Source organism: Bison bison, unplaced genomic scaffold (assembly GCF_000754665.1).
Source record: "Bison bison bison isolate TAMUID 2011002044 unplaced genomic scaffold, Bison_UMD1.0 scf7180017864530, whole genome shotgun sequence".
Taxonomy (NCBI): Eukaryota; Metazoa; Chordata; class Mammalia; order Artiodactyla; family Bovidae; genus Bison; species Bison bison.
Genome location: NW_011495080.1, coordinates 1,979,838 through 1,995,028, shown reverse-complemented (window position 1 = coordinate 1,995,028; position 15,191 = coordinate 1,979,838). Strand labels below are relative to the sequence as shown.

General features: G+C 42.3%; 1 protein-coding gene across 1 annotated transcript; it reads left to right on the top strand.

Moving 5' to 3' along the window:
* On the top strand, positions 1 to 15,191 carry LOC104982383 (chromosome unknown open reading frame, human C7orf73). Its single transcript, XM_010831748.1, has 4 exons — positions 1 to 6; positions 98 to 376; positions 13,399 to 13,452; positions 14,798 to 15,191. The coding sequence occupies exons 1-4, from the start codon at positions 1 to 3 to the stop codon at positions 14,870 to 14,872; spliced, it is 414 nt and encodes a 137-aa protein (XP_010830050.1). The 3' UTR covers positions 14,873 to 15,191.

The window sequence follows — 15,191 nt, the reverse complement described above, 5'->3', positions numbered from 1 at the left end:
ATGCCGGTAATCATACAGACTACTGGGCCCCGACCCAGGTTTATAGAAGCGGTATTTGAGGACTGGGCTCTAGAATCTGAATGTTCAAAGCTTCCAGCCTGACTTGGGCCTTGGGACTTTCTCCTACCGGGCCACAGCGCCCTCTCGCCAGACCTCTCGCCACCTCGCAGTTCAGGAGGTGATCCCCAGGTGCTCCACTACGGGGGGCGCCAGGAACAGCTTCCGGGTGAAGCAAGGCGAGAGGCGCGGAGCGGGGCGTGAGCCGGAAGTTGGCCGCGGGCGCCGCCCATCGCGCCGGGGGAGGCAGGTCCCGACGGCTTTCGGAGCTGCAGCCGCTGTTTGCGCCCACTTTTCCGACACTATGCTCCAGTTCTTGGTGAGTGGAGCTGCCGAGGAGCGACCCGGAGCTTGGCCCAGAGCTCTCGGGGGCTCCGGACGCCCCGCCTCGTGCCGGCCTTGGGGGGTGCCTGGGCGTGGGTCCCGCAAACCCTGGCTCCTGCTCGTCGCCTGTCCGGGTGGGCGGTGGGTGTTTTTGTTCTGCCTCACTCATATCCTTTCACCATTTTTCTGACGCCGTTCAAGTCCCTAAAACTTTTGAGGTGTCAGAGCGTAGGTGTTTTTTCAAAGGTGTTGTATGATGGGCCACGCGTGCTTTGTGTGCATTCCTTGTGTTGGCTCCTTAATGACTTTTCGGCCCTCCCACCCCCGACTTAAACACGTACCCCGTCCGCTGCTTGGAGCCCTGCTGGTTGCCATCTTTGAGAACACAGGAGGGCCAGGAATAAACTCGAAATTCGTGAGCCGCCGGAGTTAAAGACCGAGGGAGCCCTCCTCAGACCTTTTATAGCTTCCAGACTGAGGATAGCTGGTTGCTGACATACGTGAGTCAGGCCGTGGTGAACAAGTAATTTTTCCAGAATGCTCATTCGGGGGGAAAATGAGTGTTACCGTGAGTAAGCAAATTATTTTTCATGGCTCTCCTTAAGTTAGAAACAGGTTTTCTGGCAAAGATTGCCTTGTTGAAGGTTTCAGGAGGACTTGCCGGATTTCAGCCTGAGAGTCTTTCTTCCCAGGCTTTTGTGCCTTCAAAACTTGATTCTTAAACTCTGAGTGATAAGAGTCGAGTATTCTGAAAACCTTCCAGGTGGCCCATGGAAACTGAGTACTCTTGGAATGAGATACTTTCCCAAATGTTACATTCCACCCCCCCCCCCCCCCCCACGCATGCTGAAACGAGATGCTGTCCTTTTATTTCTCAGTTTGGGATGATTTTTTTTTTTAATTTTTTCAATTTTTATTGGAGAGTAATTACAATGTTGTGTTCGTTCCAATTGTTATATTCTTTTTCAAAGAGATTAAAGAAGAAAAAGTGTCCCTCTGTCCTTTTTGAGATGGCAGTTGATTTTTCAATCTTACAGACCAAAAGAGGGTATCCCTGACAGTGAACTGCCTAACCAAGACATGGCTACACCTCTGGAAGTTTCTCCAGTGCCCTGACTAGGAGTCAGTAGAAATAATTACTGCCTTATAGTTGTAGGAAGCACTCAGGTTAAAAACAGTATGGGCCCCAAAGTGTAAGATGATGTCCTTGAGTCTCCTACTTCAGCTGTAGCTCATTGGTAACTGGAAGGACATGGATTCAGAAAGGTCGTGCTGAACAGGTTTGGAAAGTAATGGGATAGAAAATATCTTGGAGGGTGTATTGTCACCACCCGTTTCGGAACCCTCCAAGATGTTTCCTGCAGTTGTCATTTCCTGGAACACCATTTGAGGACCGCTGCACCTGATCGTGTTGCTTATATTAATATATTATCTTCATTCCTCATTTCTCTTTGGATTACAGTATTTGCCCGTTATCCATCCCGTACATGTCGAAACTTATTCCTGTGGTCCTGGCGCCTCTTTCCACCTTGATTTTACTGCAGTGGCCTCCTCACTTCCAGCATGGTGTAGCCACGGTTTGGTTTAAGGAAGCTTTCGAAGCCTTTCGAGGGAAGCCTGGTGTGATGGGCTCTGCTGATGGTTTGTGTGTGCTGCCTTCTGAACTTTCATGGGGTGATGGGTTGGTTCTCTTCTCTCTCGCAGGAGCAGCCTCTGTTACTCTTATTCCTCCTCTTTAATCTGTCCTCCTCAGCTTTTGGATCCCGCGTCTCAGCGCTTTTCAGTATTCTTACACAGTGTACCACCCGGGGACTTGTTTTTCTGGAAGAAGCTGCACAGAGTACAGGTGGCAAGCCCCAGGTCCTGGCTGCTCCAAGGGCCGAGAGCAGCAGTATCTCGGCATACCAGTTGGGAAATTGCCTTATCTAAGCTCTCCGGTTTGTACTGGCTGCTGTTCCCTTCTTTTGGTTTCTGGGTGTTTCTCAGGTCTCAGACCTTGACTTTCTTTTTTTCAACACCCTTAGGGGACGTGTTCCTTGTCATGCTGTTGCCTTCACCTCCGTTGACCACTTCCAAAACTACCTTGAGTCCTTTTTTCTGAGTTCAGTTCCCCATCATCAGCTGCCTCCTGAACATCTCTTGTCCAACCCTCTTAGACCCAACATGTGGGGGACCCGTTACCTCTTTCCCTCCCCACCCCGCACTCCACACCTAACTTCTTTCTCCCCTAGCCCTGGCTTTCATTAACTTGAAATATTGACATAATCTCGACTTAGTTCTCTCCTTCATTCTTCATGTCATTTACTTGCTGTGTCTGGCACATTTATGTACTGTATATTTTTTGGGCAAGTTACTTAACTGCTCTGTGCCTCAGTTTCCCCAACATAAAGTGAACAGTAATAGTACCTGCTTTAACAGGGTTGTGAAGAACATGAATTAATTCCTGAAAAGGAGTTAAAATGCTGCCTTGCGCATAGTAAGCACTCAGTAAGTTATTTTTGCTTTAAGCCATCAAGTCTTCATTACTTACCTTAGGACAAGTTCTGTCTCTGTGTTTCCATTGCCAGGTTTGTAGAGCAGGTCTTCTTCCTTCCATCCTTGGACTGGCTGCACTAGCCTAGTTAGGTATGAGTTAGAGAAATTTATTTTAGATTCTCTAGTTGAATAAGTCTTAAGACTTAAGTGCTGAAGTCTCTGCTTCTGAGGAGGCATCCAGTTCATATCCAGTCACCTCCAGTTACAGCAGGCTCTCCGTTTTCTCAGGTTCTCTTGCACTTTTGGTCAGTGTCTTCTTACCTGGTTCTACTCTTTGATGTTAAAAAGCAGTTCTAGTTCACATGACGACCTTTTACCTGTTTAAGAAAAATACCTTGGTGCTGCTCTCTAATTCCCTGCTCCCACCAGTCTTGTCTTGAGGCTGTCCATCTCTACTTCTTCCACTCTTTCTTATGGTCATCCTCCTCTGAATATTCTGGTTTTTGAATTTTTTTTTTAAACATAGCACTCCCAGTATAATCTGATCGGCCGTAGAGTAGCAAGGCTGTTGCCTCTGGTTCGTTGTGTTTCCCTTGAACCCCTTGGTTCTGTCCTGTCTCGCAGCTGCCAGAGTAGGCATCCAGGATGATCTGTCTTATTCACATGCTCGGAAACTGTGGCAGGTCCCTGTGTCCTTCCCCATCAAGTCACGACCACTGTCACTTGATTTTTAAGGTTTCCTTTCCCACTGCCCTTCAACATGTATCCTCTGACGTGGGTTGCTGGGCTAATCTCACCGGTCCACCCCAGGGTATGGACCTTGCTGCTGTCACGTCGTCCCACTTCCCCCTTATCCGCCTTCTTCCCTTCACAGCTCCTCTTAGTGGCCCAGCTCCCACCTTTTTCCGCAAGCCATCATGATGACTTCACTCTTGAAAGCTTTACATTGTTGTGATCCATCTTCCCATTTATTTAGGGTCTTTCATCAGGTTTTTTTTTTTTTAAATTTCTTAGTGATAGTCTTGCTTTTTCTAGGTACTTTTTAGTTCTGCTTAGTAGTTTTTTATTGTTGTTTCACTTCTACTGTGTTTAGTCTTAACTAGTATGCCTAGGTGCCTTTTTAGTTTTGTTGTTGGCTCATGTGACATCTTTTTTATCATTACATTATAACTGAGCAGAGGGCTTGTGTGCCTGTTGTACAGAAAAGTAAACTCTGACAGCAGTGTTTGCTGCAAAGTAAGGATTGTATTACAGGGCACCAAGCACAAGGCTCAGATCTGCTCCAGCTTGGTCTTTGAGAGTGGGGCTTTTAAAGAGGGGAGAACCAAGAAGCTGGGGCCATTGTCTTATGATGTTTCTGTGACCTTTCTTAGTGGTAGTTTTGGTGTCAGGGTTGTCCCTGGTTTACAGTTCTGTGGCCTGTGACTCAGGAGTCTGTTAGCTCATCTTATCCTGGAGAAGGAACCTGAGTTTGTATATTAGTGATGATATGCACAACACCAATTTTGGTACATTAATGATGTTATTGACAGTAGCACTTTTAGTACATTAATGATGCTATTTTAAAAATTTTTGTTGAAGTACAGTTGATTTATAATGTGGTAATTTCTGCTGTACAGCAAAGTGATTCAGCCATACATATATACAAATAAACATTCTTTTTTGTACTCTTTTCCATTACGGTTCATCACAAGGTACTGACTGTAGTTCCCTGTGCTATACAGTAGGACCTTGTTTTATTAATGACAGCATTAGCAACAACTTTAGTCATCTAACACTGGTTGATTAGTGTTCATTTAGCACAGGGTTGAGGTCAGACGGGACAAGAAAACGGGATGAAGTTTTTGTTTGTTTTTTGTAGTGAAACAAGTCAAGTGTTGATTAGGAGGAAAAAGAGTACACTATGTGTGGATAGACACATGGGCAGACTCAGAGAGTCTTGAGTTGCCAGGAATGAAGTTTTGGATAAAGAGGTTGGTTAATCATAAACTAGACAAGGGTACTTAGTTTTAGGATGACTCAATTTCACCATTGTTGAATTAGTTGTTGCTGATGTATAGAAGTGCTAATGATAATATTGATTCTGTATCTAGCATCCTTGTCTGCCTTTTAGCTCCAGTAGTTTGTAGATTCACTTCGCAGTGAATCGGAGAAGGCAGTACTATGAAGGCACTCGTCTCTCCAGGGAAGACAAAAATGACAGTTCTGTGTTCTTTTCCACTTCTTTCCCGCTCTCCTGTTCTGACTCTCAAGTCAGGCCTTGTAGTAGAAGTAGAGTGAATGTCCTAGTTTTGTTTCTGTTTTGAGTGGAAATGCTTCTCAGGTTTTAGTAGGATGTTTGTGTTTCTTATATTTTCTAACAGATTCATGGAACTCTTTTGATAGCTCAGTTGGTAAAGAATCCACCTGCAATGTGGGAGACCCCGGTTTGATTTCTGGGTCGAAAAGATCCACTGGAGAAGGGATAGGCCTCCCACTTCAGTGTTCTTGGGCTTCCCTTGTTGCTCAGCTGGTAAAGAATCCGCCTGCAGTGCGGGAGACCTAGGTTCGATCTCTGGGTTGGGAAGATCCCCTGGAGAAGGGAAAGGCTACCCACTCCAGTATTCTGGCCTGGAGAATCCCATGGACTGTGTAGTCCATGGGGTTGCAAAGAGTCAGACACGACTGAGCGACTTTCACTCTACTCAGTCACTTCTATTTCTTAGGAGTTTTTATTGAGATAGGCGATAGAATTTTATTGTGCTTTTTCCCCATCTAGTGATCATGACTTTATCCTTTAATATGTTAATATGAATTAGATTTCTAACACAAGGCATTTAATCTGTGTGGCCCATTCAGATCATTTGCTGATGCGCTGTGTTTTGTTTACTGCATCTTGATGTACAATATTTTATTTTGTCTTGTCTTTCTAGAATAGATCATAAAGGTCACAGGAAGAGGAAACATACTTTATAGTTAGATTTCCCAAGCAAATGGCACTTAGTACATTGGGATTGATTTCATTTATTTATAATTAGATACTCCTTTTTTACTTGATTACTACTGTCAGATATTCATAAGATATTTGAATATTTGAATTAGCTTCTTTGAGAATAGTCACACCAGTTCTACCTGATGCCCTGCTATTCAGAGTGTTACTGGCTAACTTCCATGAATGTCTCTGTTTAATTTACTGGCTCAATTGAAGAATTATTAGCTTTTTTTTTTTGGTTGTTTTTCTTTCTTCATTCTTTAAGGAAAAGTATAGAATATAAACCCTAGCTTACACCTTAATAATGTACTTCTATGTAGTGTTAGTAGAGGAGGGTAGAATTTGAGTTTTATTGTTACTGAAGCAGTTGTTAAACATTTGATGATTATCTCTACACCAAGTGTTGAGTGTTTAAAAGACTAAGGCACAAAAAAGGTAACTTTTTCCCCTGCTTCCTTGGAACAGAGAGATCCTCTTGACAGCTTCTATAGCTGAGACTAAGCTTGAGAAGTAAAATTGTCGGTTTACCTTTTTATTAATGTCAGATAATGTATACTTTTGGTTTTCTTGTCAGTGTGTAGTTTTTTTCATCTGAGACTGTGAAACATTTTTAGGTGTCCTTTTGAATGCTAGTTATATTTGCTAAACACAATCAGATTATTTTTAGATTTCATAAATCCTTCTTGGCAAATATAAGATGGTTCAGATTTTATGTTGTAACTTGGTTTGGGTGTGTACTTTTTGAATACGTGATTTAATGGGTCTTATTTCAGACATGTCAGGTAGTATTCATTCTGAATTATTGCCAGTAACCATTTCCAGATAAAAATTGTAGCTTTATTTATGGAGCTACACACATAGCAACTTTTTGTTGGGGGCAGGAGTTGAGCATCATCCAGAGGAGTCAGATTGCTTCGAAGTTGACTCTCTACTTTTTAGGACTTGGTGCTTCTTTATGTTAAGAGATACAGTGTTGTAACTAAGCCCCTCATGTGTCTATATATTTAAAAAAAAAAATTGACAGACAACATTTTCAGTAGACCTCTCATATACAAAACAAAGCCTTAGTCTAATGGTCCTCATTTTTTCATCTGACATTTCCATTCTTTTTAAACTTTTGTCCAATCTCGAAACCTCAAAGTTGTCTTTGATTTTCTCAATTTTATCCCATATAGCTGATATTCTACCCATTCTTACTGTTTGTTTTGGCTGGGCTATGTTGCATGCAGGATCTTAGTCCCTCAACCAGGGATCAAACCCTTGCCCCCCTGTAGGGGAAGGGTGGAGTCCTAACCCCTGGACTGCCGGAAAAGTCCCAAATCTTACTTTATTTTTTTTTTTAATAGTTTTGAAATGTAGTTCCCAAACCATACAGTTGGATTTAGTGGTATGTTCACGGACTTGTGCAAGAATCACCACTATCTAATTTTTATATCTAACTTTACTTATCTCCTGAGAAACCTGTATGCAGGTCAAGAAGCAACAGTTAAAACCAGACATGGAACAATGGACTGGTTCCAGATTGGGAAAGGAGTACGTTAAGGCTGTATATTGTCACTCTGCTTATTTAACTTTTATGCAGGATACATCATGCGAAATGCCGGGCTGGATCAATCACAAGCTGGTATCAAAATTGCTGGGAGAAATATCAACAACCTCAGACATGTAGGTGATACCACTAATTGGAGGAATAGAAGAGGAACTAAAAAAAAGCCTCTTGATAAGAGTGAAAAAAGAGAGTGAAAAAAGCTGGCTTAAAACTCAGCATTCAAAAAAAAATACTATGATCATGGCATTCGATTCTGTCACTTCATGGCAAATAGAAGGGGAAAACATGGAAGTAGTGACAGATTTTATTTTCGTGGGCTCCACATGAAATTAAAAGACACTTGCTCCTTGGAAGGATATTTATGGCAAACCTGTGAAAGTGAAAGTTGTTCAGTTGTGTCCTACCATTTGTGACCCCATGGATTATACAGTCCATGGAATTCTCCAGGCCAGAATACTGGAGTGGGTAGCCTTTCCTTTCTCCAGGGGATCTTCCCAACCCAGGAATCAAACCCAGGTCTCCTGTAGGCGGATTCTTTACCAGCTAAGCCACAAGGGAAGCCCTGGCAAACCTAGAGAGTGTTAAAAAGCAGAGACATCACTTTGCTGACAAAGGTTTGTATATATCAAAGTTATGTTTTTTCCAGTAGTCATTTATGGATCTGACAGAATGTAAAGAAGACTGAGCGTTGAAGAATAAATTATGCTTTTGAATTGTAATGCTGGAGAAGACTCTTGAGAATCCCTTGGACAGCAAGGAGGTCAAATCAGTCAATCTTAAAGGAAATCAACTTTGAATATTCATTAGAAGGACTGATGCTGAAGCTCCAATACCTTGGCCACCTAATGTGAAGAGCTGACTCATTGGAAAAGACCCTGATGCTGGGAAAGATTGAAGGCAGGAGGAGAAGGGGCTGACAGAAGATGAGATGGTGGGATGGCATCACTGACTCAATGGACATGAGTTTGTACAAACTCTGGGAGATAGTGAAGGACAGGGAAGCCTAGCACGCTTCATTCCATGGGGTCACAAAGAGTCAGACATGACTTAGTGATTAAACAACAACTATATTTCATTGCCTCCCAAAGAAACTCCATACCATTAGCATTCATTTCTCATTCCCCTCACACCCAACCCTGGACAGTAACTCATTTCGTGTCTCTCTGGATTTGCCTGTCCTGGACTTTTCTTTTAGTGAAATCATATAAATATGTAGTCTTTTCTGACTGCCTCTCATTGGCATAATGTTTTCAGGGTTCATCCATGTTTTAGCATGGATCAGTGCTTCATTCCTTTTTATGGCTATATTGCATCGTATGAATACACCACATTTTGTTAATTCATTCACCAGTTGATGGACGTTTGGGTTGTTTCCACCATTTGGCTATTAAGAATACTCCTGCTGTGAACATTCATGTACAAGTTTTTTTGTGTAGATACCTGTGTCAGTTTTATGGCTTATATACCCTAAAGTGTAATTGGTGCATCGGATGGTAACTCTGCTCAGCTTTTGGAGGATTCGCAAGACTTTCCCATAGTGGCTGCATCATGTTGCATCCCCACCAGCAGCGTATGTTCCATTTTCTGCCTTTCCTTGCCAGCACTTGCTCATCTTTTTCATTCAAGTCGTCCTAGTGGATGTAATGAGGCACCTTGTGGGTTTGATTTGCATTTCCTTAATGACTAATGATGTTGAGCATCTTTCCATGTGATTGTTGGCTGTTTATTTGTATTTCTTCTTTCGAGAAATGTCTCTTCAAATCCTTTGCTCATTTTAAAATTAGGTTGTCTTTTTATCATTCAGTCAAGAGTTCCTTATATATTCTGAGCACAGGTCCTTTATCAGATGCATGATGTGCACATATTTCATTCTGTGGTTGTCTTCACTGTCTTGGTATTCTTTGAAACACAAACACTTTAAATTTTGATAAAGTGAGATTTATCCATTTTTAAAAGAGATTTATAGTTTAAGCTCTTATATTTAGGTCTTTGATCCCTTTTGAGTTAAGTTTTGTTTGTGATGTGAAGTAGGTGTCAGCTTTGTTCCTTTTTATGTGGATATGCAGTTGTCCCAGCATCGTTCCTTGCAAAGACCATCCTTCTCCCATTGGCTGCTTAGCACCCTTGTTGAAAATCACATGACCATAAATGTAAAGGTTTATTCTTGGACCCTTTATTCTACTCCATTGATCTTGATTTTTAAGAAGAAAAACCATTCGTGTTTGCTTGCCTTCTCTGCTTGTCTCTTTATTCCGCTGTTTTGGGTACAGCTGTCAGGTGAATGCTGACAGAATGGTGCTTCATCACGTTGCTGCTGGTAAAGAGCAGGCAGTGGTTTCCTACCCTTTGGCATGAGAACTAAACGTGCTTGCTGGTTTTTTGAAGTCCATCAGTTAGCCCCACCTGGCTCTCCATACTGGTATTTCTCTCCATTTTTTGTTCAAATCTTCTTTTCTCATTGGGCCTATTTCTTTTATTCAGGTCATCACATTGTCATTCCTGTCTTGTACCTTGATTCTCCAGAGTCACGTCCCTTTGCCAGTTTAAATTTTAACACTTCCTTAGCATCTTTAGAGCCTTTAATAACAAGTTGAGGTACACTGATCTCTTTCAGGTATGGTTTCTTAAAAGAAGCACTTCTGTGTCATTCATTTTGTTACTTAATGCATGACCCAGTTCTGGTTTTTCATGCATCTGTTACATTCAAGGTCCTGTGCAGGGTCCTGTCTGTTGTTATAATATTGTGCTTAACGTGTAGCTTTTCTTTCTGTACATCATATAAATTCTTTAAGAAAAGAGACCATTTTGAAATCTTGTCACAGGGCTGGATATGAAACTGATTTTTGGTATATAAGGGACTGCAATCCTTCAATCAAAACCTTTAGAGGCCAGATGTATTTGGGAGGATGCTTTTCAGATTTCTTCTCACCCATTTGTCCTCTACGTAGCTTTGCTCATGTCACTCCTCAGTTCCCAAACTTCTGGTGTTTTACCATTTATTGTCCCCAATATGTTTGTGAGAAGCAGCTACATATTCCTAGAGTCTCAGAATCATTGCAGAAAGGACATAATCAGGATGTATTTAGTGTTGAGCTTGGGAGGAAGGCACTCCCTTCCTTCTGCTTATCTTCTCTGCAGGGAGTGCTTTGGGGATGGGGGTGGGGTGGGGGGGCCGTGGCGATAGAATCCAGCCATCCGGATGGACCACTGAGGAGGCCTCCAGGTCTTGACTTGGAGGAAGTTAAGCATTCCTGCCCTGTGGAGAGGCTTCTGGCTCATTCGTGACCTGAGCTCTGCTGCTGCTGCTGCTGCTAAGTTGCTTCGGTCGTGTCCGACTCTGTGCGACCCCATAGACGGCAGCCCACCAGGCTCCCCCGTCCCTGGGATTCTCCAGGCAAGAACACTGGAGTGGGGTGCCACCTCCTTCTCCAATGCATGAAAGTGAAAAGTGAAAGTGAAGTCGCTCAGTCGTGTCCGACTCTTAGCGACCCCATGGACTGCAGCCTACCAGGCTTCTCCATCCATGGGATTTTCCAGGCAAGAGTACTGGAGTGGGGTGCCACCTCGTTCCTCAGATACAGATGTTATTTTTTTTAATCCTTTATTTATTCCGATTAAAATTTCTTACCTCTCTAAACTTGCCTATCGAGTATTCCATGAACAACATACAAGTGCTTTTCTACTGTCATACATTTTCCTCCAGCTTCTCTTCATGTGCACCATTTCTCTAAGTTGTGTATGTAGTTTCACAATATCCCATTGGTAGACATAGCAGTATTTTGAAACGAGTTGGATGACTTGTCCAGAGACTCATGACTTGTCTAGAGACCCATGATTTTTGTTTTGTGTTTCAAATAACTGTTTTTTTTTTGTTTTTGTTTTTAATTGCCCTGGTGCTAGTGAAATTGCCAAAATGAAATCATATTTAGATTTGCCCTATTCATTTTGAGACACACTTGTTAAGAACCAAGAATCCTAGAATTTTGAAGCTGGAAGGAAGATGGTTAGTATAATTTTTTGTAAGTCAGGAGCCTCAAATCAGCATAGCACCAAGGAGGTTAAGTGTCTTGCCTGAAGGTACACAGCTAGATAGTGTAGAACCACAATTTATTTTTCTTGAAATTTTTCAACCTTCTGTTCTTTCTGTTTGGTGTTAGAGCTAACATTCTTAGGTGATTTTTCCCCCTTCTCTTTTTAAGCAAATTTAATACTCTTTCTGGATTTGGAAAACCTCTTACTTCCTGGTTTCAACCCATGGGCGTGGGAAAAAATCATTTGGCTTCTTGGTGCCACATTGGTAAAAGTATTTCACAAGCTATGTTTGAATAATCAAATGTTCAGAAAACAGTGTATGTTTTGACTTGATAGTCTCTTTTCTGCTTCCTACTAACAAACCCATTTAAATTATGGGTGTTTAAATCTTAGTAAGCTTAAGGCTTAGAAAGGATCCAGCTGTATTCTGTCTCCATATGCGTCTCCAACTTGAAGATAATTCAACCACTGGTGCTAAGTGCAATGCTTTATTTTTCTATGTTAACCTCTGCTGTGTATTTATTAGGAGCTACAGTAACTAAAGAAAATAATAAAAAATCAGTTGCAAGTTCAAATTTATAAAATTAGAAGTTATGTGTTCAGTTGGGCATTTTAAATTATTGGTTGAAAGTGTTAGATGCTTAGTCGTGTCCAGTTCTCTGCTATCCCATGACTGTTGCCCACCAGGCTCCTCTGTTCATGGAATTCTCCAGGCAAGAATACTGTAGTGGGTTGCTGTTCCCATCTCCAGGGGATCTTCCCTATCCAGGGATTGAACCTGGCTCTCCTGAATTGCAGGCAGATTTTTTTTACCATCTGAGCCACCAGGGAAGCCCACTGAGGGCAGGGTGGAGGAAAGGCAGGAAATTATAGATCATCGTTAAAACTCCAAGCTGAAGGAACTTTGAAGCTCTTTTGGTGTGCAGGGATTTTCATGAAGCAGTTTTTGTTCAGGAAGACAGTCACCCAGTGAGATAAACACTGCTGCTGCTGCTAAGTCGCTTCAGTCGTGTCTGATTGAAGCGACCCCATGGACTGCAGCCCTCCAGGCTTCTCCATCCATGGGATTCTCCAGGCAAGAACACTGGAGTGGGTTGCCGTTTTCTTCTCCAATGCAGGAAAGTGGAAAGTGAAAGGAAGTCGCTCAGTCATGTCCGACTCTTAGCGACCCCATGGACTGCAGCCTACCAGGCTCCTCCATCCATGGGATTTTCCAGGCAACAGTACTGGAGTGGGGTGAGTTCTCTTAAGGTTGTGCATGTGTCTCTTGCCACTGATTCAGAGCTGGTTAGGGGACCTGTGGTCTCTGCAGGTTTTAAGTGCCCTGCCCATTAGACTCCACCCAAGCCAGAGAGCTAAGCCATATGCTCTTTCAGTTGTGTGACAGTCTCTTGCTTTCTGTCATTGTATATTTTAGTTTTTGAGTGTGAATCTGCTTTAGGTTGTCCTGTGCTCCTGTGATGAAAGACCCTGAACAAGTTACTTCATGTCTTAGACAAGGTGCTTCTTAAAAATTGAAAAGCTTGAACTGTGAATGTCTCTTCATTTTCTAAAATTCTATGATTTAGCTAGATACTTTTTAAAATTGGATACTTTTTACTTGATGTAGCAAGAAATAACAAATCTCATAACCACTCCACCCCCCATTAAAAAAATACCAAACTGTGGCTCTTAACAAAAATCAGATTTTGGCTTGAGTTTCTAGAACTTACAGCCAAGTCTTTGTAAGGTCGATGTGTTTAGTTCTACCATATACTATTTAACCTTGTGGGAGGATATTTCCATGCCTATTTTATAGAAGAAAGATGTGAACTTCATGCTATGCACTCCTCTGGACTGGGCACTAAGGTCTTCTAACTGTCCTGAGTTCCTTAGGAGAATACTCTCTGTGTCATCTGGTTTGGTAAGAACACTGTCCATGTCGTCTGGTTGGTATCAGGTGGCACAGAACTCAGTCTCCGGTGTGACTCTTCCTATTCTATTCTTACAGCTTGGATTTACTCTTGGCAACGTGGTGGGAATGTATCTGGCTCAAAACTATGACGTAAGTGACCATATTCATGTCTTCCTTGATTCCACATACCTAGTGTATAGTGACTTGTGTTTCTTGAAGTAAAGTATGCCTTCCAGCATAAACAAGGTGGTCCATAGGTCTGAGAGGAAAGTCCTGAATTTTATAGAAAGATTTTCCATTGTCTGAAAAAATAGAACTCACAGAAGCACCTGACCTGCATTTCACCCTAAGAGAACAAAATCCCATCAGTTTAGGTGGTCTCATGGTGACCGTGAGCTGTGTTTGTTAGCGCAGAGTAACGTTGTTGGGAGTCTTACAGTTCTGTGGAAAATCACGTGAAGTGAGACTTCACTGGACAGTCTTTCCAGTCCCTGCTACCCGGCTGTAGAGATGACTGAGTAGTTTGGAGGTGGATCCATTTAGTGCTACACATGTAAGGACAGAATTCCGTGAAGTAGGGAGTTGTATTAGCTTCACTTTACAGATGTGTAAGTTGAAAATCAGGTGACACAACTGCCCATGAATGGGAATCCTGAAATGTAATGTTTCTTTTAAGGAGACAAGGAAAGAAGACATGATTTTAACTTTTGATTTGTAGTGAAGTTTTTAGTGTGACAAAGAGAATTAACTGTCATCCTTAAACTGGAGTCATGTGGTCTTCTAGGCAGGTGCTTGTTAAGTTACGTCACATTTATTGTTTACATGTACAACTTTGCTTGGACTATAAAGAAAATTTGGACCATAAAGCTGAGTGCCAAAGAATTGATGCTTTTGAACAGTGGTGTTGGAGAAGACTCTTGAGAGTCCCTTGGACTGCAAGGATATCCAACCAGTCCATGCTAAAGGAAATCAATCCTAAGTGTTCATTGGAAGGACTGATATTGAAGCTGAAACTCCAATACTTTGGCCACCTGATGTGAAGAGGTGACTCATTTGAAAAGACCCTGATGCTGGGAAAGACTGAAGGCGGGAGGAGAAGGGGACGACAGAGGATGAGATGGTTGGATGGCATTACTGACTGAATGGACATGAGTTTGAGTAAACTCCAGGAGTTGGTGATGGACAGGGAGGCCTGGTGTGCTGCAGTCCATGGGGTTGCAAAGAGTCGGACACTACTGAGCGACTGAACTGAACTGAACAACTTTGCTTGGCACTGGATTGAGGGAGTTCAGTGGGTATATAGAAGTAGAACTCAGGGTCTGACTTTTGGGGAGGGAGGGATCTTTCTTAGGCAATTCTGAGGTTAAGAAACACCGCTGTTTATCAAGTTTCTTTTAGAGCAAAGTTAAGAAGCCATTTCACTTTAGAGGAAGAGAAATGAAAAAATACTGACTAAGTAGACATAAAATGATGATATTCTCTTTTCTCTTTAAAGATACCAAACCTGGCTAAAAAACTTGAAGAAATTAAAAAGGACGTGGACGCCAAGAAGAAACCCCCTAGTTGCTGAAGCCAACTCCAGCACTGCCTTCTGGATAAACTGAGTCTACTGCTCTCCAGGGCCTCCTTTACCATTTGAACCAAAAGCTTTTGTTTTAATCTCCAGCCTCCACAGTTTTCTTTTTCGCTAGACCTTGCATTGCCTCACAGCACAAAAGGGGCCAGAAGTTAAGAGCAACCCTTATTTCTCCAACATCCTCACTACTTCCTTCCTCCTTCCAGCCTCTTGGGAGGTCCTGAGAATGAAAGCATGGTGCTCGATTAGTTATCATACCTTTAATTAGTAGTCTCTCCCTTATTCTTTGGGATTTCTACTACCTTTTTCAAAA